The sequence below is a fragment of the Pholcus phalangioides genome, unplaced genomic scaffold (assembly GCF_987345545.1).
Source record: "Pholcus phalangioides strain wild (caught in Gottingen) unplaced genomic scaffold, Ppha-v1.0 ptg000028l_1, whole genome shotgun sequence".
Taxonomy (NCBI): Eukaryota; Metazoa; Arthropoda; class Arachnida; order Araneae; family Pholcidae; genus Pholcus; species Pholcus phalangioides.
The window spans coordinates 9,454,820-9,479,447 of NW_028301618.1; the positions used below are offsets into that span (position 1 = coordinate 9,454,820).

Genomic DNA, 24,628 nt, shown 5'->3' on the forward strand with positions numbered 1-24,628 from the left:
CTGTGCAAGAAGAAGAATGAGACAGTAGATAGATTTGAAGAAGCGGTTTCTGTGACAATTGTTTCACTTAAAGTAGTTCTTTGACGTTTTGGTACATTTTTTGTTTTTCCCATATTTAAATGGGTATTGTTCCACTCTCACCCACCAGGAGCCCTACGAGGGGACGCGGCCACGTAACTGGTGAAGGTTAGTAGCAACGTCAGGTTAGGTGAGAGCTATACACCACCGAAACAGACGAGCAGACGCGTTCAAGATCCAAGATCGTCGTGAAGCAGCACCAACAAACCTCAATGACGTCCGGCAGGCCGGCCCCTCTACCTGCCCAGTAGTGTAACCCCTTCAGCCACCGAGACGACCACAGCCGATTGACCTGGACGGGGCTAATCCAAGCCTCCCGTTTCGGCTGAATCCGAGGCCAAAGCTAGCGCATCAGGCTAACCAGGATCCCCATCTCCAGCCTTACGGGTCTCCATGCACGGCAAACACGCAGGTAGACAGCGTCCCAGATGGAGCATACGCTAGAAGCAATGCCCCCCATCCGGGAGGGCCCAGACACAAAAGACATAAACAAGTACAGGACAAAACGAGACGCAAGACATTTACTGCAAGATGTGTAGAAATAAACATGTAATTTGGGCTATTGAAGGTGAAGTATATGAGCACAAAAAGCGATGACAATGACGTGTGATAGATTTGGCGTTACCCAGAGTGCACCACGAGGAGGCCTATCACATTACACCCCAACTAAAAATGAAGTATATCCTTACTGGACAGTTGCCCTTTAAGAAAGATCTGGGAAATATAGAATGTTGGCTGGATCTCAGTACAATGTATCTGTTCGGCAGATTTATAAATCTAAATCTAAGCTGAAGCTTAAACTACTTTCCCTTAATTCCGGATTCTTCCACTTATGGAAAAATATCACCCAATTCGATGTAGAAATGTAGTCTCAACAAACAATACCTAAATTTAATGATGAGGAAATTAAGAAGAAAACTTCATATGCAAATCGAAGTTCATGACGTCAAAAACCAGAAAACGGAGATAAGGGCAGAAATCGGGATGTTGCAGAAACGTCTGTTTTACTGGAGAAACTGCGAGACACCCAGGCTCTGTCGCAAAAAGCAACGTAAGCTCCTCCCCCCCCCCCCCCTGAAAGGGGGAGGTCCAGGGAATCTCCGGCAAAACCATTATTTATTGATACGTCAAAGATTACATATAGTGAAAAGAAATTAAGAATTATGTTATTTTTACGTCTGTTTTACTGCCGTAACTGTGAAATTCGATTGCACAGTATTTTTTTTTGAGACAAGGTGACTTGAGGATGTCTAAACAACGTGATTTACCGGAATCCATGGCATGGCGTGTTATAGGCAGACTGGAATCCGGGCAAACACAACGTAGTGTCGCAGACGCTGTTGGAGTCGCCAGAAGTGTTGTTGCAAGGCTGTGGAATCGATTCCAAGAAACAGGAGATGTTAGACGTCGACCAGGGCAAGGTCGGCCACACGCCACTACAGCAACCGATGACCGGTATATACGGTTAACAGCCCGTCGAAACAGAACAGAGAATGCTACCCAGCTGCAAAGACGGTTGCTCTTGCCAACAGGACGAAGGGTGTCCAGCCAAACAGTACGTAATCGGCTTCATGAGGGAGGGCTCTATGCACGTAGGCCAATGGTCTGCATTCAGTTGACCCCACGCCACCGTGCGGCCCGAAGAAGATGGGCTGCTGAACATCGAGATTGGGAGCAACATGATTGGAGCCAAGTGCTGTTTACAGACGAGTCCCGATTCAGTCTGGAGTGTGACACCCGACGTGTTCTGGTATGGAGGGACAGGGGCACTCGAAATAACCCCGCATTCGTTCGTGAAAGGTCACAATACAGACGAGCTGGTTGGATGGTATGGGGTGGAATCAGCATAGGCGGACGTACAGACCTGCATATCATTCGGAATGGCACTTTGACGCTGTCCGAGACTTGCAGATTGCACTTCTTGAGGAGGGGAACAGTATTACCTAAAGTCTGATCGATAACCTCATCGCATCCATGGCTAACAGGTGTGCAGCAGTCTTAGCTGTTCGAGGAGACCACACGCCCTATTAAAACTCATGCATCATGTCTAAACAGTACTTTTTTTTATCGTTTACATATCGATTACACCAAATTGTTGCCCTAAATCATCTTTTCATGTTTTTTCCATATTTTCAAAGAATTAAAGCTTAATTCCAAATTTTTTTTACGTCTTTTTTCTGTATTGCGCATTGATACGCGTGTACTATCCATTGTATGCCAATACGTGGCTGTCTCGCACGGTTTTCTTCACTTTTTTGCTTGCTCCCCTAATAGTTTTGAGCAGTGTAAATGTCAAGCAAACAAGACAATTTTTAGGTTTGTGTGGCTATTATAAACACCTTATACCAAATTATGCTGCTCTCACTCAACCGTTGGTTGATCTCACAAAAAAAAGATACCCCTCTTTTGTGTGGCAACAAACGAGACCTTACAAAATGTGTTCTTTCCTCAACCCTTTGTCCAACTCCCAGATTAGTCTTAGCCATTTGAGCTTAATACTGATGCTAGTGGCAAGTATACTGTTACAAGAACAAGAAGGCACTATGCACCCCATTTCATATTTCAGCAAGTCACTTTTTCCTGCCGAGTAAAGGTACTCAAAGGCCTCATTTGCGACACAAATAAAGGCTTCCCACCAGCCCATGTAGGTTTTGTCAAAATCATGGCATTATAAATGCATTTCACTGGGCACACACATGCCATTTCGAACCGAACTACGTCCCACAGCAAAGTATTTCAGATCAAGGGATGGTTCCTGACCCTGGCCAGGTCATCGAACCAATTGTCCAAAGACCCGAGAGCTCTAGTTGACTTTTGCAATTGCGCATGCATACTAATAACAAATCTTTCCCAATTATAGCGGATTCCAGATCCACGATATCACTAATCTTAATAAATATTATTGACACTTTACATCTTCCAGACAAACTTGAAAATTGCTCACCTATAGTCGTTAGTCAAACTGTAATTGTTGGCACTCAGCGAATACACCTATACATTCACACATCCCTGGAAAAAACAATGTACTCACTGACTTACTTTCCAGATACCCTGTAACAGACAATCACACATCAGCCATTCATGACAACAGACACTTCTCCCATACTACCATTTGTTGACTCATCTCATGACACTATACAAACATCTCTTCCAGCTTCGGTGTCACATCACACACACACACAATCTCTCCACAATCACATGCTCCTACTAACACTCAACACATAACTAACAATATAACTTGTGGACCCCATAAACATTCATTCGTCTGTCTCATCCACTAGCTCAACCAGGAACCCCTTAGTCGAAATTTCCATTAAGACAATGTTAGACGAACAACTTAAAGACCATGTTCTCAAAGAGATGTGAGATGCAATAAACTCACCTTCACTTCTATCTTCTCAGGACTACTTCTACACTGACCTTTTAATGCACATTACACAAACAAATGACTTCCATTTTACCATTGTTGAACCTGACACATTAAAATACAAAGCACTGAGCATAACACACATCACAAACTTTGGAATCAAGAAAACATACCAATTACTACAACAGTGTTACTTTTGGAAAGGCATTTTCTGATACACAAAATTTTGTAAATTCATGTGACCTATGTGTTTGCCACAAGCACCCTAGAGACAAACCAGCACCGTTTAACAACGTCTCGATTCCTAGCAGACCTGGGAAATTTATCTCCACTGACATCGTTGGACCTTCCAGCAACAATGCTTAGGTGCTAACCATTATTGACCACTTTAGCAAACATATGAAATTGTATCCACTCACACATCCATTACTTCCCAAGCCATCTCAATTTCATTCCATATATTGTCACCCACGAGCACCCCTCCTATGTAATGAGTGATCTAGGCACACAATTTACTAGCGAAACATTTGAACACTGGGAGAGTGTTTGAATGAGACCACTGGGCATCACAGTTAGCCACACATCATCTGGTCATCCCCAAAGTAATGCTCAGAGCAAGAGAATCAGCACTTCACTAAAATCAACTATCAGCAAGGTTTCTCTTTCAAACATGCAGTAGACATACATAACTTATTTATGATGGTTTTGAACAATCAAGCACTGGACACACTCCTAACCTACTGCACTTTCGGAAGAGAAATTTCACTATTCTATGTTTATAATCCCATGTACATAAGGTCAACATTGACAATTCACATTATTTGTCTCAGGTTTTATCAAAAAAAATCCATTTATGACAGTGCAGGGGTGGGAAGTGACAAAGTCCATTTCGAAGCAGCAAAATATAGGATTCGGAGCAGATATTTATAAATTGGAGCAGTGAAATTGACTTACAAGATGTCATGCCACCATAGGTATGAATTTGCATTTTTATTTTCGTACTCGACCCCGATCGCAAAATTTACTCATACATCTCCCCCCCAAGAATATGTGTGTGGTCGCTACAGAGAACAAGCGGTACCTTTTGTCGGCACAAAACTGTATACATCGCTCTCGAACTCGCAACAATTAACCAGACTGCATATCTCCGGAGCAAATAGGGGTTGCCAAACTTCTACCAACTCAGGGTGCACTATCATCGCTAATTCAACACCAGGTAATTTGTACAGGCACAGTAAGAACCAGAAAGCGCCGGTTACAGTGACCACTACTGTACAAAAGGACAGTCACGTACACCAACGGCGAGCTCATCATCGCCATGAAAATGTTGAGAGAAACCGGGAACCTAGCGTGAGACGATTCAAGATGTGACGGTACCAACAAGGTGCTCCTTGTGAGGCCTCCTAACAAAACCAAATAATCACGTCATATTTAAATGTGATAGTGGTCATCGAATCGTTAATCGCCAGGTCCTCCGTACAGGCACGGTAACAACCAGAAAGCACAGGTTACAGTGACCGCTACTGTACAAAAGAACAGTCATGTACACCAGCGGCGAGCTCACTCTTGTACACTTGGCGAACTCGTCATCGCCAAGGTGTGAAAATGCTGAGAGAAACCAGGCACCTAGCGTGAGAGGATTCAAGATGTGATGCTTTACCGACGAGGTTCTCTTTGCGGGACCTCCTGATGATCGTGCTTACTGCTCTGAAAAATCTTGCCATTGTGCAACTTAAAATGTAGTTGATGTCACTAAGAGGACGGAACATTAAGCTTATGATCGGAAACATGTAACGACGATTAATGTTGATGATGTTCCTGTAATCCATCTGCAATTGTTGGTTTGCATCTGCACCGACGATCATCAGCATAGGACATTCCCATCATGAACTTTGGCACGACCACCTAAATTACACAGGCCTCTGCACACGTGATCAAGTGAGCTGTGACGTCAGCAACAGTAGTGCTATCTCTTGCTCTTCCCCCATAGCCTAGCACGATTGAACGTGGTTTTTTTTTCGTTCGTCTCTCTCTCGCGCACATGTTTTTATAATATCATTTGGATTACCCCGGTTTTTTTACATTCCCGGTTTTTTTCATAAATATTTTCATATACAAGTATATATATTTATTTATTTATTCATTCATTCATTTCTGATGCCATACACGTGTGTCGTTCCGAATTGTCGAGGCAATTACAGAAATGGACCGAAAGTTGCCGTGTTCAGATTCCCCTCATCAGAAGAACAAAAATCCAAATGGATGCACGCCATCAAAAGAAAAGTTTTCAAAATTACCAGCAGTAGTAGGGTAAGAACACTTTTGTATTGTTTATAATATTAATCTTTTTTTTTTTTTTTTAATAATTTAACAATACACAAATATACATATGAAATTGAGCGCTAAGCGCGCACACAAACAATAAAGACATCTGTGTGGCCCCAAGGGACAATTGTCCTTCCAGGAAGCCTATAAGAATTATGTCTTATCCGTTTACACATGCAAAATAAGAGATAAAAAAAAAAAATTAAATTAAATAAAAAAGAAAAATAATAATTATAAAAGTAATACAATGAGTGATACACATACACACACATATATATATATATATATATATCTTTTTCTCTTTTCCTTTGAATATTTCTATTTGTTTAGCCGCCAATTTGAACCAAAGTACATTAGAATGTTATTAGGTTTTCTATTTGCATGAAGACAAAGCAATGGGATAAAATTTATCAGAGAAAAAAAATATAAAATAGACGATTGTAACTTCACAATTGTGAAGGTTTCGCAAAAATTCGAGAATTATATATATTGTAGGTGATTCAGTGTGCAAGACATAATTTATGTAATAGTGTCTAGATATGCTATTGGCAGGACATGTGAAAATGAAATAGAGCAATCAAGAACATTTCATAATGCTAGGAAAATATCATTTTCGTTATTTCAGACGTTTTTACATATTGATATATTTCGTACTTTTTGTTAGTGTCGTTAGTTGTTTGGTACTCCGATTGGAAAAAATTCATTATTTTAGGTGCATTGAAAGAGAAACTTTTCTGGAAGAGATGTTTTTTAGTTTTTGGTATTTGATATTCGTTTTTAAGTCTTACCGAGGTTCTATTTGTTTTTCTCTGTAACCATTCGTTGTTTCTTGTTAAGAAGTTAATCATTCTGTAAATATATAGCTGTCTGATGCTAAAAATATAGCTATTTATATTATTACTATTTTCACGATATGTGTCCATTATCATACTTCTTATTTTATTATATATGTTGCTTAGTTTCTCAATGTTGGTTTGGTATGCACCTCCCCAAGCACATAAGCCATAGGTTATTATCGAGAAAACCCAAGCATAGAAAATATCTTTTAGAAAGTCTGCATCTATTAGGTACTTTAATCTATATATCAGGACTGTGTGTAATCTAAGTTTTTTGACAAGTTTGTTGCAATGAGCACTCCATTTTAGGTCATCTTGAATGATTATTTCTAGATATTCATACTCTTGAATGATTATTTCTAGATATTCATACTCTTGAATGATTATTCCTAGATATTCATACTCTTGAATGATTATTCCTAGATATTCATACTCTTGAATGATTATTCCTAGATATTCATACTCTTGAATGATTATTCCTAGATATTCATACTCTTGAATGATTATTCCTAGATATTCATACTCTTGAATGATTATTCCTAGATATTCATACTCTTGAATGATTATTCCTAGATATTCATACTCTTGAATGATTATTCCTAGATATTCATACTCTTGAATGATTATTCCTAGATATTCATACTCTTGAATGATTATTCCTAGATATTCATACTCTTGAATGATTATTCCTAGATAATCATTTTATTGATTATGTTGAAAAGCGTTATTATACTATTTTTATGATGTGGAAGGCTGGTCTCAAAATTTAATCATGCAACTCATAAATTTGAATGTGTCTAAAGAATGAAATATATTTTTTTTACTTCAATACAAAAATTTTGTAACAAAATAAAAGTTAGTATTATTATTTTTTTGGTATTGCTGTTTTATGATTAGCTCTATTGATTAAGAACACTGATTTCCCATCAAACATGTTTACCATGAGGTAGCTGTTTTTAGATAGACAAAAAATTAAATAAGCAGAAGTATGCTATTTCAGCAATTTTATCATTGTTTTATCTTTCATAATTGTTGATAATTTACATTGGTTTAACTTCCCACTGATGATTGGCTTGATAAAGATTAGTTATACATAGTGATGTTATATTCTCGAGAATAATCTTTAGGAGAATATTCTCATTGAAGAGAATATTCGAGAAGATTCTTAAGAATACAGTTATAATATATATATTATAATGAATGATCTCTATAAATAACTTGAGAATGATTCTTATTTTTGATAAGAATATTCTCTTATCGAAGAGAATATGCTGTGCATAAGCTGCCATGTCAGATATAATCAAAGCATTTAAACCCTTGTAATTGTCTCCAGATGATATTAAATATGTGGACATTTATTGATATTGTCGAAACCAAAGCAAAATCCCTCTGTGTCCCAAGACGAGATTTTCTTATATGTATGAATTTGGCCAATGTTACGAAATATTATAAGGGGTTTTTTTTTTCTCTTGTCTTGTAGGTATGTGAACAACATTTCAAGCCAAATGAAATAATCAGGGAAGCAAGATATTTTGATGAAAAATTGGGGAAAATAATTACTGCGTCTTTGAAGCACCCTAAACTGCAGAATGGTGCAATTCCATCACTGTATCCAAATTGTCCTGCATATATGTCTGCTTCTACATCGTCATCCTGCAGAGAAAGTCCAGAGATGAAGAGAAAGAAAAGAGAGTTTTCCAATGTAAAAAAAAGAATTGGAGAACAGCCTGAAAGAAAACGAAGATTATGAAACCAGCAGAAAAGTTCAAAATATTGCTGATATATTTGCTAAAATTGACCTTGTCGATATCGGAGAATATTGGACACCAATAAAAAACAAAGACAACATCATGTTTCTTCATATAGTGGATGTTTCCAAACCAAGGATACAATCATCTGTTGTCATTGACAACAACCTGATTGTTTCCGCTGCTGTTGAAAACTCCCCAATTGAGGAGGTATGTAATGCATGCGTAATCACTAACATCACTGAACTTAACTCTTTGTTGAATATTGTAAAGACTTGTGATGTAGGGGATGTATCTAAATTTGATTTGAACTTGAAATTGGCGGAACTATTGTTAAAAAGAACTTTAGGGGAAAGTACAGACATGTTTCATTTTATTTTAGAACAATTGAAACTGTTTGCATTGAAAGATAATCGAAAACAGATTAGATATTCCACTGATTTGTTAGTTTTTTCCTCCATTTTTCTATACGTGGCACCTCATGCCTATAAGTTTGTTAGAGACAGTGGATTTCTTATATTACCTCACCCCAGCACGTTGCAACGCATATGTTTCTCAGACGCAGACCCACAGTTTGAACAGAAAAACCATTTTCTTGGGTATGCTAAACTTAAGTCAAAATCAAGTCAAAATCATTAACAAACAGCGATAGATATGTTGTGTTAATGGTAGATAAAATACACATAAAACTATGTTTTGATTTCAAGGGAGGAAATATTGTTGGGTCTACTACTGATGGTACTTCTGCTGCAACCAGCGCCCATGTATTTATGGTTAACAGCATTTTATCTCCATTCAAAGATGTTGTACATATATTGCCAGTCAAATCATTTAATGCTGAATTTTTACATTTTTATATCAAAAAAATAATCCTAGGTTTAGAAGGTGTTGGTTTTTTTGTCATTGCAGTTAGCACTGATAACAATAGCATTAATAGGAGTGCAATGGTCATGTTTACTAGTCCACCTAAACAGCAGATAGTACATTGTCACCCTGTTGATAAGAATAGGCCATTATTTTATGTTGTTGATGCTGTGTATTTGCTGATGTGCATCAGAAATAATTGGGTTAATCAAAAATACCCTGAAAGAGCTCTGTATTATCCTCCATTTGAAGGTTTCACAGAGACAGGTGCACAGCAGTTTTGCACAGCATCATTATTTGTTTTAGAAAAAGTGCACACATCAGAAGCTGAAAGCTTATTAAAATTTGGTTACAACCTATCTTACAGAGCATTGCACCCAACCAATATAGAGAAACAAAACGTGAAACTTGCTTTACAGATTTTCAATGATCTATTGGCGGAGGGGTTGCTAGAACTTAATAAAAAAACAAACATTCTTGACTGTGAGAGCACTTCTCATTTCTTAAAGATTATTTTAAGGTGGTGGAATGTAATGAACGTGAAAACACCACTCAAAGGTATTGTAAAAAATGACATTTATCAGGCACCTATCACACCATCTGAGAATGACGAAATAATATTTCTTCATATGTTTATAGATTGGTTAGATGCTTGGGAAGCAATGGGTTGTGAAAAGGGAAAATTGACAAAAGAGACTCATTCTGCTCTAAGGTTAACTACGTATTCGCTGATTGAAATTTGTAAATATTGTTTCGATGAGTTGAAAATGTCGTATGTACTTTTAGGGAAATTCCAAACAGACTGCTTAGACTCTCGCTTTAGCAAGTATAGACAATGCAGTGGAGCTCAGTACAATGTCTCTTTAAGGCAAGTATTTGAGGTAGAAAAAAAATTACGTAATAAAACGTTGTTGAAAGCTGGATTTCTAGACAATGAAGTAGTTGAAGAAAATTGTTCTCATTCCAGTCCCATTGATGTTGATTGTTTTAATGTTTCTGTATCAGATGAAGATTTAGAAAACTCAGTTGAAAAGCTTCCTGTGATTGCTTACATAGGTGGATGTTGTGTGAGAAATGTGTTAAAGAAAGTTAAATGTGAGAACTGTATAGAAGTATAATTTTTTTGGCCAAAAAAGGTGTGCATTTCACATTTTTGAGATGAAAAATTCAAAGTTGAATTTTCGAAACAAAATTGATCTCACGTTATAGCCAATCACTTGAAGTTTAATATTTTTGTGTTTTTGGAAAACGTAACAGAGTGGACAAATTTGTCTAAATTATTTTGTTCATTATAAATTTAAATGATTTGTGAAAATTTTTATTATATTTTGAAGTATATTTCCACGTGCTATCACTAGATGCTGATATAGATGAAAAAAAATCTTAATTATTCATGATAATGACGTAACAGAGTGGACATCTGACGGAGAAAAATCTGGTACTAAAGACATAAAATGAATATTGAGTCATTTTGCAAAAGTCAAATCCGAAATTGTTGATCAAGCATTAAAAGTAAACATTTCAATGAGCTCAAAAGTGTTATCAGATTTAGTCTGGTATAAAAATATATTTCCCAAATGACTGTAACAGAGTGGACATTTCAAAATGGGAAAATTTTCGGGACGCAAACAAAAAAATATTTTACTGTCAGTTTTATTTATCTGTCTCACATATATAAAACGTGATTCCAAGTTTTCTGAAAAAAAATTCCAGGTTTGCACCAAGTCTCTTTGTTTAACACTTTCTTGAAGCTAAGACAGCCAGATTTTGACGTTTTGCTACAAACAATGATTTTTAAAAAGAATTAGATACCATCTGAAACAAATTAAGAAACACTGCATGACAGAATTAAATGAAGAACTAGAAAAAAAATTAAAATTACCACCAGAGTGCTCTGAAATTTTGTAAAAAAAAAATTAGTCTCTGAAACAGTTTGTACACTTTTTTTGGGAATGACCCGTATCTTATATTGAAGCACATATTTTACAAAACATTGGAGGGGAATAAAACATGAATTATTTGGGTAGAGTTTAATAATCAAACGTTATTTCCAAAACTTTTGAAATTTACACATTCATGTTTCTGGCGTAAGGAGGATGATAATATATATATATTTGTATAGCTACATGAGTATTTTCGTGTTAAATTCTGATATCTTTCATGATATGTACCACAAATGATCAAGATGAATTGTTTTATTTTATTCATAATCACTGCCTTTCGTGAAAAATAAATTGAATTTTTTAAATGTTACTTTGAATGTTTTTCATTTATGAATTTATTTCATGTATACAGATCAGATTTTTTTATGTCAATGGAATGATTTGTATTCATGTAAATGTAAAATAAAGCTGTTTCAAGCATGTAAATAAACGTTTTCCTAATTGCACATCATGGTATATTTTATTGGTTTCTGTCAAATATTGTTAAGGAACAAAGAAATTTCCTTTTTTTTTCAGCTTTCAAGGTCTTTAGTTTTGGAGTTTTGAGACCTTGCTTTTCTTAACTTGTTTCATAGAAAGTTAATAGATGTGTGATCAACTTGGATTCTTTTTTTTATGTTCTGGCCAGTTCTCAAATGAACGGTCAAGTAAAAAATTGGGGTGACTAAAATATAGATCTATGAAATTATCTTCTCAGTAAAAAGAAAATTGAATGGTACATTTTTTTTTTGAAATTATCTCATCACTGACAGAAAAAAGTAATTAAGAGAAAAAAGAAAATGGAGCTATTTTTTAATAAATCATTAGCGTATAATATAGTTGAAAAAAAATTTCAACGTTTTCACAAAATATCCCGACTGGTTTTTGTAATTCAATCTACAGGAAGAAAAAAAAAAGTATCATCCCAGTGTCCAATAGGATCGTTAGGCGAGGTCGTTTAGCACTACTTCTTGTGACGTCACAACCCTACGCAAAGGCCGGTTATCTAGGTGGTCGTGACTTTGGTTGAAAACTTCTTCCTACAACGATCCACAATAATATTTATGAGGTACCTCATCGGATTTTTTTTATACACATTTTCATTAATTTAATGCAGAGCCAATGATATAAATAAATATAATATGATTTAAATAGACATAAATCATATATATGTAAGCATTTTCTTTTTGAGAGAATCTCCCTTATGCAACGTTAAAATAAATGTGATTTTTATAAGTCTTGTTAACCACACTGAGTTTCCGGATAGAAGTAATTCTTGATTTTTTTTTTTTTTTTTTTTTTTTTGTCTTGCCATTTTTTACCTCTTCCCCCTTTTCAGGTATTCTCCACTCTGATGACAAATCCATTTTTATTTAACATCACCTTTTAACAAATTTCACCACACAAGAATATTTTTGTCAACCCACCCCTTTTCAAAATAAAATAACTGCAATGTCTTTTGTTACCAAACATCTTTTCATCAGCTTGTGTTTTGTTTTTGGTGTTTCAGGCTTTTGACACCTTTTTTGAAAGAGCGGCTGTCATAAAATTTTTCACCCAGTCTATTTAAAGCCATGTTTACACGCACCACTACTGGTCTGAAAATCGTGTCATTTTTTAGGGGTGTCTACAAGCAACAATTTTTCAACCGTTTTCACTTGCGATCCAGCTCGTGATTGTTGATGTCCACAATGGAAGACAAGCTCTTGCTATTCTTTCTTCACCTCATGCAATTATATCAGTCGCAGAAGAGCAGGAAGAAAAATAAAAGCAAATGGTCAAGGAAATGGCTGATGAAAAGAAACGAGTATTCTTAGGTGAAATTACTGAGAGAACTGCGAAATGAGCCTGATGACTGGCGCAACTACTTGCAGATGGACTGTAGTGCATACAGTCATTTGTTAAATTTGGTTACACCATTGATAAAAAAAGAAGATACTTGCATGAGGAAAGTGATATCTGTACATGAAAGACTTTCAGCAACTTTGCTGTTCCTCGCCACTGGAAGATCCTACAAACACCTAGAATTCTGATCAGGATTCACCAATACTGATCAAAAACGGTTTTTGACCTGTTTAGCAATTGCAGATCATAAAGTAATAATACAAAAAAGTACTTTTATACTGTGGCATAGAATCATTTGTTCAATCCTTTACCACATCATACTAGCATAATATCATGTTTCCCTTAACTTTGATTTCGGCTGTGCTAATCTTTAATTTGTGTATATAACCTACAAGGACTAGAAGCAGCTTTATTAAGCTAGTATTTATGGTTTCGAGTTTAATGTCCCCTTTCAAAGAAGTTGTTCATATTTTACCAATGTCCAAAATAAATCATGTATTGTTGCATAATATTATCCTAAAATTTATTTTAGGTTTAGAAAATATTGGTTTCACAGTTATTGGTATTGTCACTGATAACAATGCTATCAATAGAAATGCAATGAGCTTGTTCACAAAGCCACATAGGAATTTATGTGTATCCTCCCCCCCACGTGTTCCCAAAAAAATTTCCGCTTTTTTGTGGCGGGGTAAAATACCATGCCTTCACAGGCATGAATTTGCATTTTTATATATATATATGTGATAATATTTTTAAATTCAATATTTCACATTTAAAATTGTCCTTTGTTCTTGGTTATTTTTCTCGGAGCAGGTGTTCAATGACCCCATCCCCACGGTCTTGCTCCTCTCCGATGCATACCTCTCCAAGTTGCAGCTGTCCCTTTTAGACAATCACAATTAATTAATCCACCTGCCTCTCGTACGCCTACACTTTCACATCTATCCTTTATCAAGATATGTGCATTATGTAATCCACTTTTACTACAGTCACCATGAAATAAAGTCATCCACCGCTTGCTGCTCCTGATATTGCTTTCTTTTGCTTAAACTTATTGCAATTCAATCATCAAATGTGTGAATGTGACATATTAGTCGGCAGGATAATGCGTGCGCTTGAGATACACGGAAATCCGTATTAAAAAAAGAACATCGCTTCCCCTCGTTTTCTTTGAGCACAATGAGAAAAAAGGCGACTGAAACGAATAACTATTGCTATATCTAGTGGCGATAGATAAGAAAAAAAAAAGGAAGGCATGTGACGTCAGCCATAAGGAGCCGTTTCTTACATCCTTGAACTTTCTTCTCCATCGCGTATGCTGGGAAGCAAACTTCTAATGCAAAATTCCATTTATATCACCTGTTGCTGCTGAATTTCTATCCACCGACTATTTTACTGCTGCTACTGCCTATTTACCTGCTACCCGCTGCTGCCAAGTTCCAGTTCATTCATCGTCTGCTGCCTATTCTTATCACCTGCCATTCCGAATGCCAGCCTACAAATGCAGTCCATTAAAGAACTTTTCACCTGACGTTGCCACGACAAGATTAAATGAAACCGAAAGATGGAGGTAAGTGCAAGAGGTGTAAATACAGATATATTTACTTGGTGTGTGTGCTAACATTGTGCATAATACTAAATATATTTTTTGAGAATTTTTCATATATAAAAAAATGTCAAGAAGTAGACAAAAACAGTCCGACCCAGAGACTACCTAAAAACTGTTAGAAATTTCTCCACTCATTGGAATGATGAACCCTGCAGTCGAAAATTTGAATAAAATCCAATTCTGTTGTAAATATTACCAACTGGAAAAGTGACTGACAGATGGCAGCACAGGCTCCATCTCTAAGAGGGATATTTGTATTTACAAGATAGTCAGTCGTTGTCCAGAGAGCGATAGCGCTCGTTTATGTTGTATTACCGTTCGTGCTTTTGTGTTCATTAAATGTAGTAATTAGCAGTTTCAAGTGATTATTTAACAAATTCGATCATAGTACAGGAATAAAAATATCAAATAATTTTTTCTCATATTATGAGCGCATGCATACTAACAACAAATCTTTCCCAATTATAGCGGATTCCAGATCCACGATATCACTAATCTCAATGAATATTATTGACACTTTACATCTTCCAGACAAACTTGAAAATGGCTCACCTATAGTCGTTAATCAAACTGATGGTACCATTTCATTGATAAATAAAATTGTTCTGACTAACTATTGGTGAGATAACGAAACACGTCAAATTTTATGTGATTAATAATAAATTGCCATATGGTACTCTTGGACTTTCTTATCTCCATGATTTCGAAATAGTCATAAACTGTGCAACAGGAAACTGTATCAAAACAACAGAGAACTGTTTACGAAACCAGTCGGAGATGAGGTTATATCCCCCAAAGCAGAATGTTTTGCATTGTTCTGCAATGAGCCCTCGACTGACTGGAAATGTTCTGCAGTTCTCATAATAGTGCATTCTACATTTTTCTAAAAATTCTTCCCGATTAGTCTGCAACGTACATCGCAGACATCGGCATATTCTGCTTTGGGGGATACAACCTCTGACAATAAAGTTTGGTGAATGAAGTCAGAACGGCCGATCTGACAACACTGGCGAAGCAAAATGCTGCACATGCGTAAGGGTAAGTGTTGACCATCTGCCGCCACCGTTGTTCAGTTGAGCGCCGTTTGTGTTCCGTGAAAAACTTGTTTTACAAAGTGCTTGTTCAGTGCGTTGGTTCTTAACTGAGAACAGGAAAATCCACAAGGAATTTCTACCTGAGGGAACGACGATGAATGCTGCAAGGTACATTTCATCAGGAATTGTATTCGAATGAAATATTGAATAAGTGTAATAATGAATCGAAGTTAGAAAAACTATTATATAACTATAATCATATATTTTTTCTCAAAATAAATATGATGTTGTGTGCATGAGAATGGAACCCCCAGCGAGTGTTCCTGACCTCTGGCATTCCAGTCTCACTACGACCATACAGAGTATCTATAATAGATGAGCAAGAGATCAATTCTCAGATAAGTGAACTTCTAAAACACAATATTATAAGAAAGCTGTAGTCCATATTCTGCACTTGTCACATTAGCACACAAACGTGGGGAAGGTAAAACAAATTTTTGTGTCGACTTCAGAAAGTTAAACAAAATAACAAAATCAGATGCTGAACCTCTGCCTCGAATTGATTCCTTGATTGACAAATTGAGCTGTGCGAAGATATTCTCCACTTTGGATTTAGCATCAGGTTATTGGCACATTCCAATACACCCTGATGACACTGAAAAATTAGCATTCACTACAAATTCAAGTCTATATGAGTGGTGTAGATTACCTTTTGGATGAAAGAATGCACCAAGCATTTTCCAATGTACCATTCACAGAATTTTGGCTAAACATAAATTACTTTGATGACAATCATATTTTCTTCCTCAGTAGAAGAACATTTGAGCTACCTTAAAATTCTTTTCAAAATTTGTGAGGAGGAACAATTAAAATTAAAAAAATCAAAATGTATTTTTGCACAGGCCAATATTGACTTTTTAGGATACCATAGTCATGACGGTAAAATATCACCTAACATTATTGCAATACAAAAACTTCAACCTCCCAGAAATGTGAAAGATCTTCAGAGGTTTCTCGGAACTATTAACGTATATCACAAACTTATTCCAAATTATGCAAAGATCAGATCTCCCTTAAATAAAATGTTGAAAAAAGATCAGGTTTGGAACTAGACTCCTGAATGTCAAAAAAGTTTTGAAAAATTGAAGCTAGCATTAGTTTCTAAACATATATTGACCTTGTATAATCCTAACTTTCCATGCCATTTAATTGTTGATGCTTCTCAAGATGCTGTTGGTGCGGTACTAAAACAAGAAACACCCGATAGCAATCTGCATCCAATTGCATTTCATTCTAGAGCAATTAAAGACCATGAAAGAAACTATGCCATCACGGAATTGGAATGTTTGGCTATTGTTGACACTTTAGATAAATTCCATCACTATTTACATGGCCAAAATTTCACAATTCATACTGATCATGTTGCCTTAATTTGGCTTAAAAAGGTTAAGCATTTAACGGGAAGACTCTTCAGATGGTCATTGAAATTAAGTATGTATGATTGTATGTACCATTAAATATAAACCAGGCACCACCAACATCAAAGCTAACATGTTATCTCATAATCCAATTTGTCATTTTGTAAAAGAGGTCACTCACCTTTTTGGATTTGGAAATCATCAAGACCCACCAGAAGCTGGATAATATCGATGATAAAAAATATAACATCAATGATGTAATAATTTGTAAGAGAAAAGGTTTCAATAAAATTGTTGTCCCGTTTTCATTAAGAAAAACCCTTCTCGAAAATGCGCATGAATAATTCGGCCATCCAGGCACTCAGAAAATGTTAAATTTAATCAGCCCCATCTACTATTGGCCTAACATCACTATTGACGTTCACAATTTTGTAAAACATTGTGAAATATGTCAGCTCAACAAGAAATGTCATCAGAAAAGATTTGGTTTATTAGCTTCAGTACCCCCAGCTGAGAACCCACTACACATTGTCTCCATCGACACTATTGGAGGTTTTGGCCATTATAATTCCACAGAGATATTTGCATATCGCTATCGACTACATGCAACTAGATATATTTGGACCTTTCTTTCAAAAAATGAAAATACCGAAACCTATATAAATTGATTGAATCAAATATTTCAGGTACAAGTGCCAAAAAATATAGTGATCGAAATGGTGCTTTCACCTCATCAAGATTCAAGAAATTTTTACATCATCATAACGTGAAACAACTGTTAACATCAGTTCACCATCCACAGACAAATGGTAAAACGGAAAGAGAAATTTTAAGTCTCTGTGTGCTACACACATTACAAACAGATTCACTTACGTGATATGCGTAGTCATGTGATATTGTTTATATTTCTGATACATGATGTTCGCATTGATTTTTGATGTATTATTACATTTATATTTTTGTTTAATCAAATAATTGGCAGTTGATATATGAAATCATTATCAGGTATAACCGCAGCTCTTGAGGCCACACAATGAATACAATAGTTCTCAGAACAAAATGGAAACAGATGTTTCCAATTGGGATGTCTTCACTGAACTATTCTCGTGTGGAGTTTACAGCACAAATCAAATAAAGTTCTAAGATTTCATAATTCTTGTGAAATGCTGCCCTATCACTACATTATCTTGAAACAATTTAATTACTCAAATGGTAATTTTGTGTAATCAAACACCTGGGCCCACCCAGGTATGGCTTGGGGACATCAAGTTCAGAGGTGGTCTGATGAAAATGAGATCTGATTAAAAAGTCTGAGAGTAAGCATGCAAATCAGTAAGCAGGCACTTCTAGCCAGGTAAGAGGGGGCTTCAGAAAAATCACTTCGCAAGGGAGGGGGAAGCCACAATGCTCTCAAGACGCCCCTGAACTTAGCTAAAAAAATAGTCAATCAATTGAAACCTGTTCAAATGGATTTACAAAGACGGACAACAGACCTGGGCAAATGTGTCATTTACTCATGCAAGAATCAGATTGAAGCAACAATGATTCATTGGGCAAGATATACAAACCTTTCAAGAATAAGCTCAACAGTTTCATTCAGTTTTGATTTGGTTGCATAACGGTGCTCATCTTTATGTTATGAACACAGTGCACAATGTAAATTCCTCCAATTCATATGGATATCCTCAACCACAAGCTTTTTCAAATGGCCTTAGCACAAATAGCATGGGGAAGTAATGCACCACTCATCTTATAGTTCGATCTGCCACTATGTGAATTGCTATTGCTGGGGCATTAAAAAAAATTAACAGGATAACGAGCAATGCCCTACAACAAAAACAAAATTCTACCATGTGAAAAACATGCTGGATTGCTTATTATTGGTGACTTTGCACAGTTTTTTTGATATATTACCTATTATACCGAGCAAACCAGCGCATTAGGAAATATGTCTGAATGCCTATGGGGATTTCTTTTAACAAATTCTGGCATGAATGAGAAACACAGACCCGAATGAATTTCAAGAATGGTGAAGGGGTACAGGACAATAAGCTATGGAGCTCTTTTTATTCCTCAGATTCATGCGGATATCCTCAACCACGAGCTTTTTCGAAGCTCCTTCACTTCATCAAACGACAATGGTGATGATAATCTGATATGGCTGCCAGAAAACTCTGATAGGGTAATCCAGGAGAAATATAATATTGTGTTACACTGATGAAAACAGAATAAATGATAAAGTAGGATTGGCCTTTGTTCTCTATAAAGAAGGAATTGAAATTTCACATCAATTTCACATTTGTGATGACTGCTCAGTTTTCTGAGCCGAACTCCTTTGCTCTATCTTGCTCTGAAAATGTATAGAAAATTTCCTGATTCTAATTTCCTTATTTGCACAGTGATTCTCTCTCTTCTCCTCTCCAAGAAACAACCAACAGTGAAAACCTAACTGTCAACGCACAGTGCCTTTTAAAAAGATGTTTCAATAACAATATAGAGATTTTTCACTTGTGGGAAGTCACAAGTCGACTGTGGCACCATCAGAAATGTGTGAGCAGAGATGAACAGGCCAAATCGTCTGCTACTCTCTGGAGAATTACTAAAGTATGTAAACTGCCATATTCATTCTGGAAATACACTGCTGGCCACCGTAAATGCAACACCCTGAAGGAAGCATGCAAATAATATGAAATTTACAACATGCATTAGCGGAGGTGAGATATGCAAATGATTAGAATTTCAGCGCAGGCGCACATCACGCACGCCTGTGGCACCACTTCAAAGTGCTATTTAAGGCTTGGAGATTTCGACGATTTGAAGTACGGCAATTGTGTTTTTCTTGTGGTTTTTTCAAAAAAAATGATCAATTATGCCTCGTAGAAAACAGCGATCATCTTTTGATCAAGTATCCGAGTTCGACAGAGGAAGGATAGTGGCCTACCGAGATTGTGGGTTATCTTTCAGGGAAATCGGTAGTCGTGTTGGACGAAACCAAACAACTGTAATGCGGATATGTAATCGTTGGATGCAGGAGGGTACGACGGACCGACGTGTTCGATCGCATCCACCTCAGTGCACCACTTCACGTGATGACAGGCGTATGGCAGTGACGGATCGCTCAGCCACATCACAAACCATAGCACAGCACATTCAGTCTGTACCGCATCATCCAGTGTCTGCGCGTACCATTCGACGTCGTTTACAGCAGAGTGGTCTGTCCGCAAGACGTCCATTGCTTCGTCTACCCTTGACACAGAACCACAGACGTCTCCGCCGCCAATGGTGCGATGAAAGAAGGATGTGGACGGCACAATGGAATGAAATTGTCTTTACTGACGAGTCACGCTTCTGTTTGCAACACCACGATGGTCGGATTCGAGTCTGGAGACACCGTGGAAAGAGGATGCTGAACAGCTGCGTTATGCACCGCCACACTGGTCCTGCACCGGGTATTATGGTATGGGGTGGTATTGGATATCACTCTCGCACTCCTCTAATACGCATTGCCGGTACTTTAAAAAGCCAGCGCTACATCTCCGAGGTGTTGGAGCCAGTTGTCCTTCCTTACCTTCAGGGCTTGCCCACAGCCATATTTACACAGGATAATGCGCGACCACACGTGGCACGCATTGTCCAAAGGTTCTTCGTCAATCGCCAGATTGAATTGCTTCCCTGGCCAGCTCGCTCTCCGGATCTTTCGCCGATAGAAAACATGTGGTCCATGGTTGCTCAACGATTGACCCAGATTACATCCCCAGCTGCCACACCAGATCAACTTTGGCAACGCGTGGAAGCTGCTTGGTCTGCTGTACTCCAAGAACACATCCAAAGTCTCTTTGAATCAATGCCGAGGCGTGTGGCAGCGGTGATCTCCAACAATGGCGGCTACTCTGGCTACTGATTTTGGCAGGAACCACACTTCACAGAAGTCTATAAATTTAATCATTTGATGCTTGGTCAACATGTTATCTGCAAAATAAATATTGTTGTGATATCTCTTGTCTTTCTTGGTGTTGCAATTTGGGTGTCCAGCAGTGTACCTCTACTGCGGGGAAATCGAGAAAAGTTGGAACACTGAATATTCAAAATCCAATACTGCAAAATGGACTAAATGCTGCTATCCAACCGTACAATATCGATTGGAATGGCCTTACTTTTCTTCCGATTTCTGTCTCACCCAATTTTTAACTGGAAACTGCAACTTCAAATCCTATCCTAAAAGATTGAATCTGGCAGAAAGTGACATGCAATTGGGGAAAAGGAAAAAAGGATGCAGAGCATCTGATCTTTCAGTGTTCGGATGTGAGCATTCAGGGAACTGCAATTACATGCGATCTCGGCAGAAGCTGTCAATTCAATGGCACCATCATAATTGGTGTATTCCAATTTTTTCAAATTTTTTCTTTAATAATTTTTTGTTTTTCATATTAGTGTATGTATTTGCTTTCAACATTATTATTGTTTCTATTATTACAGTAAAACCTTTCAATACCGGAAACTAATGGGACCATGAAAATGTGGCTGTTACAGGGGGAAGCCATTTTATTTCTGAAGAAAAAACACACAAAATTTCTGATCTATATAACATCTAAATCTATTCTGTAACTGATAACGATAATTATATAATTTATTATATTTGAAAGTATGATTATACTGCCACCGTAATATTGTAATCACAACGACAGGGCCAACCACCAGCGTATCACTTTCACACACAGTGACATATAGGAACCAATTGCAACCGAAGCTGTATTGCTGTATTAATGTGAAAGTCGTATAAACGTGTTCCACTGTATATCGTACCTTCCCATTAGCAGACAAATTTTTTGGTGTCACTGGTATCAGTTATCGAGAGGTTTTACTGTTACATACATCAGAGCCTCTATCAACTGAGGCACATGACCAGACTTAATGAGTCGCATATGCTTTTTACTGGTGCAACACTGCACATAACAGAAAAGGAAAAAACAGTCAAACATGAGATTTTAAGAATATTTTTCTGTAATTCCTACATATTATGTACCAAAGTTTGATTTTTGTTCACAAATTAATTCACCCGATCATAGTAGGCTTTTATTTTTCACGTTTTCAGGGATCTAATTATTCAAGGTGACTCCCGCACTGTTACCTCGGGTGGATCGAGGTTCTGTTGTATAATGCATATCATACTATAATTAACATAAATGAATTCAAACGAAAACATTTTCATTGTGGACTGAGTTTTTTTCTCTTTTTTTATTGAAATGAGCATGACACCAACAGTTATAAAATTATGTACAAGGGGGAAATGCACCTAAAATGCGTATCTGGTTCTGATGTCTTCTAGCTTCTTAGACACCTGAAAAAAAATCAAATACATTAGATGGATGTAAAGAGCATCAATAAAACACAATAACTAGTGGAGTTCAGATAAAAATCTTCGAAACTTGGGTTCAGTCATAATAATGATACAAAGTGGAGAACTGAGAGAGTATTACTTACACTTCTCCATACTTTGTTCTTTTTTGACTGATCAGAATTGTTGGCATCACATAACTGGTTGCTACCTGTATTATCTACTTCCTAGCCAAATCCAAATGGTTCTTCCACAATTTCGGAATAAAGACCTTGTTTTTTTTTAATGCAGTTATGGCAATTACGATACACATCGTTCCGGATAATGTCTCTTACAAGCACTCGAGATGTCAAATCACAAAGCAATACCAAGGACAACATAGATATATTTTACAGAACAGGTATTCACAAGCAGCGATTTGATGAAACACACTCACCAGTGGGGCTGCCCAACTGATATAAATGACAGTAGAACCTAGTTAACGTGAAACTTAAGGTTCCGCTGAAATTTTTCACGTTAGCCAATAAGCAGTGACAAAAAGAATTTGACATTCCATTTGTGTCAGTCTGAAATTTAATACAGTGTAAATTTATACAAATATAATACACTGAATTGATCAAGTTCTTTTTTGAACACTCTTCCCCCCCCCCCAATTTTTAAAACAAAAAATTGAAATACAAGCAGCATTCAGCCACCTTTTGAAAAAATCTGTGATAGCCTGCTGCTTCATTTTCTTTGTAATAAACGGTTGCAGAACCTTTTTAATTACATCAAAATGGGTCAGAGTGAAGGAAGCATTCTCTTGGTCCATTAAAAAGTTTCCAAGTGTTTTCAAAGCTTCCGAAGCTTGATTTCCCGAAACATTGGGTCAAAAGTTGACTTCTGCACCATCCATGATCTTAAATCATTACACGAGCTGACTCGGAGATAAGTGTGGGCGTCACTTCCCCCTCCCTAACACACGTTCAAGGGCAACAAAAGCCCTCTCCCCAATAGCAACCAAAAAAATGTGTCCCCCGTTATCTAGTGCATTAACGACATTTACCCAACCCTTGCCCCCCCCCCTCACCTACATAACAATGATTTGCAATGTTCTTTAACGAGCCCTTAGTTAACTAAAAATTTTCTGCTGTAGAAATTCATTTAGAGCATTCTTCGTGCAAAAAAGCTCTTTTTCTTACAATTCTTCCCGAGATTGTTTTGCAATAGCACAGATTTCAGTATATTCTGCTTTGAGGCTCTTGCCTTCCTGGAATTTTTCTACAAAGCGTATTTTTTTATTTAGGTTGACAAATCCTTTCGCATTAAGCTATCTTCCATTTGTAAGGTTCAAGTTACGCATATTTTTTAACATTATATCGCTATAGAGAATGGCGGAACAAATAATTCTTTTCACATTAACCAGAGTTTCAGGTTAAATGGATTCATGCTAACGAGGTACGATTGTGCATAGCACATTCTGATTGTAAATTTTGTTTAAAAACAGTGCAAACATGAGACTATCATGCCGCTGAAGAAACAAAGAGATAACAGGCCATGACTGCCACTATTGATTTGATGGCATAGTAAGTACACAAACATAAATATTCAAACCTTTACATTACCTCACTAGGATTCCGATCCAGATCCTCAGCTATGGCTTTCTTCTTCGCGGGATCCAAAGAATTGAACTGTTCACAAAGATCCCCATCGATAACATTCTTCACAGGAAAGTAAGAAGATCTGAAGGACAGGTGGTCTCTTCCACAAAGAGGCGGATTCTCTGATCTCATGTGCATCTCCAAATGCTGGAAGAAGTCGTGGTCCTCATGAGATGTGAACGGCACCAACACACCAACAGTTCCAGACAGGGTGGTGTACACAAGCGACTCAGAGCCTCCCGGAATGAGAGTCGCTCTCTGAAGAGACAGAACCACTTCGCCGACATGAAAGTTCGTTATCACTTCCGCTTTCTGCGAGCAACCGCCAAGCCAACCTCTGTCCCAAAGGGCCTTCACTCCTGTGGGATCTTCTTCAACTTCATCGCTGATCGCAACCGACAGACGTATCTGAAATGAAACAAGGCTATTAAACATACCTAAAAAAGTATTCATTTTACAAGAAAAGTATGAGTTGCATCTATATTTAGTTAAGAGAATAAAATATGGAAGTACAAAATTCCATGCATGTGTTTAAATCACACATGGCACAACCATTGGCACAAACTATCACATAACATGAAATGACACAAGCGGAAAACTTGGCTAG

General features: G+C 37.0%; 1 protein-coding gene and 1 pseudogene across 1 annotated transcript in view; one reads left to right on the forward strand and one right to left on the reverse strand.

The window, feature by feature from the left end:
* The first annotated feature begins 5,602 nt into the window (after positions 1 to 5,602).
* On the forward strand, positions 5,603 to 10,470 carry LOC149067913 (uncharacterized; annotated as a pseudogene).
* An 11,778-nt stretch (positions 10,471 to 22,248) lies between these two features.
* Positions 22,249 to 24,628, reverse strand: part of Sf3b3 (splicing factor 3b subunit 3) — a 37,680-nt gene continuing 35,300 nt past the window's right edge. The window contains exons 21-22 of the mRNA XM_089252346.1: positions 23,986 to 24,429; positions 22,249 to 22,384 (exon numbers count right to left, since the gene is read on the reverse strand). Of these exons, the coding sequence (XP_089108472.1) occupies positions 22,340 to 22,384; positions 23,986 to 24,429 (489 nt within the window). The 3' untranslated portion in view covers positions 22,249 to 22,339. The remainder of the gene's footprint in view (positions 22,385 to 23,985; positions 24,430 to 24,628) is intronic.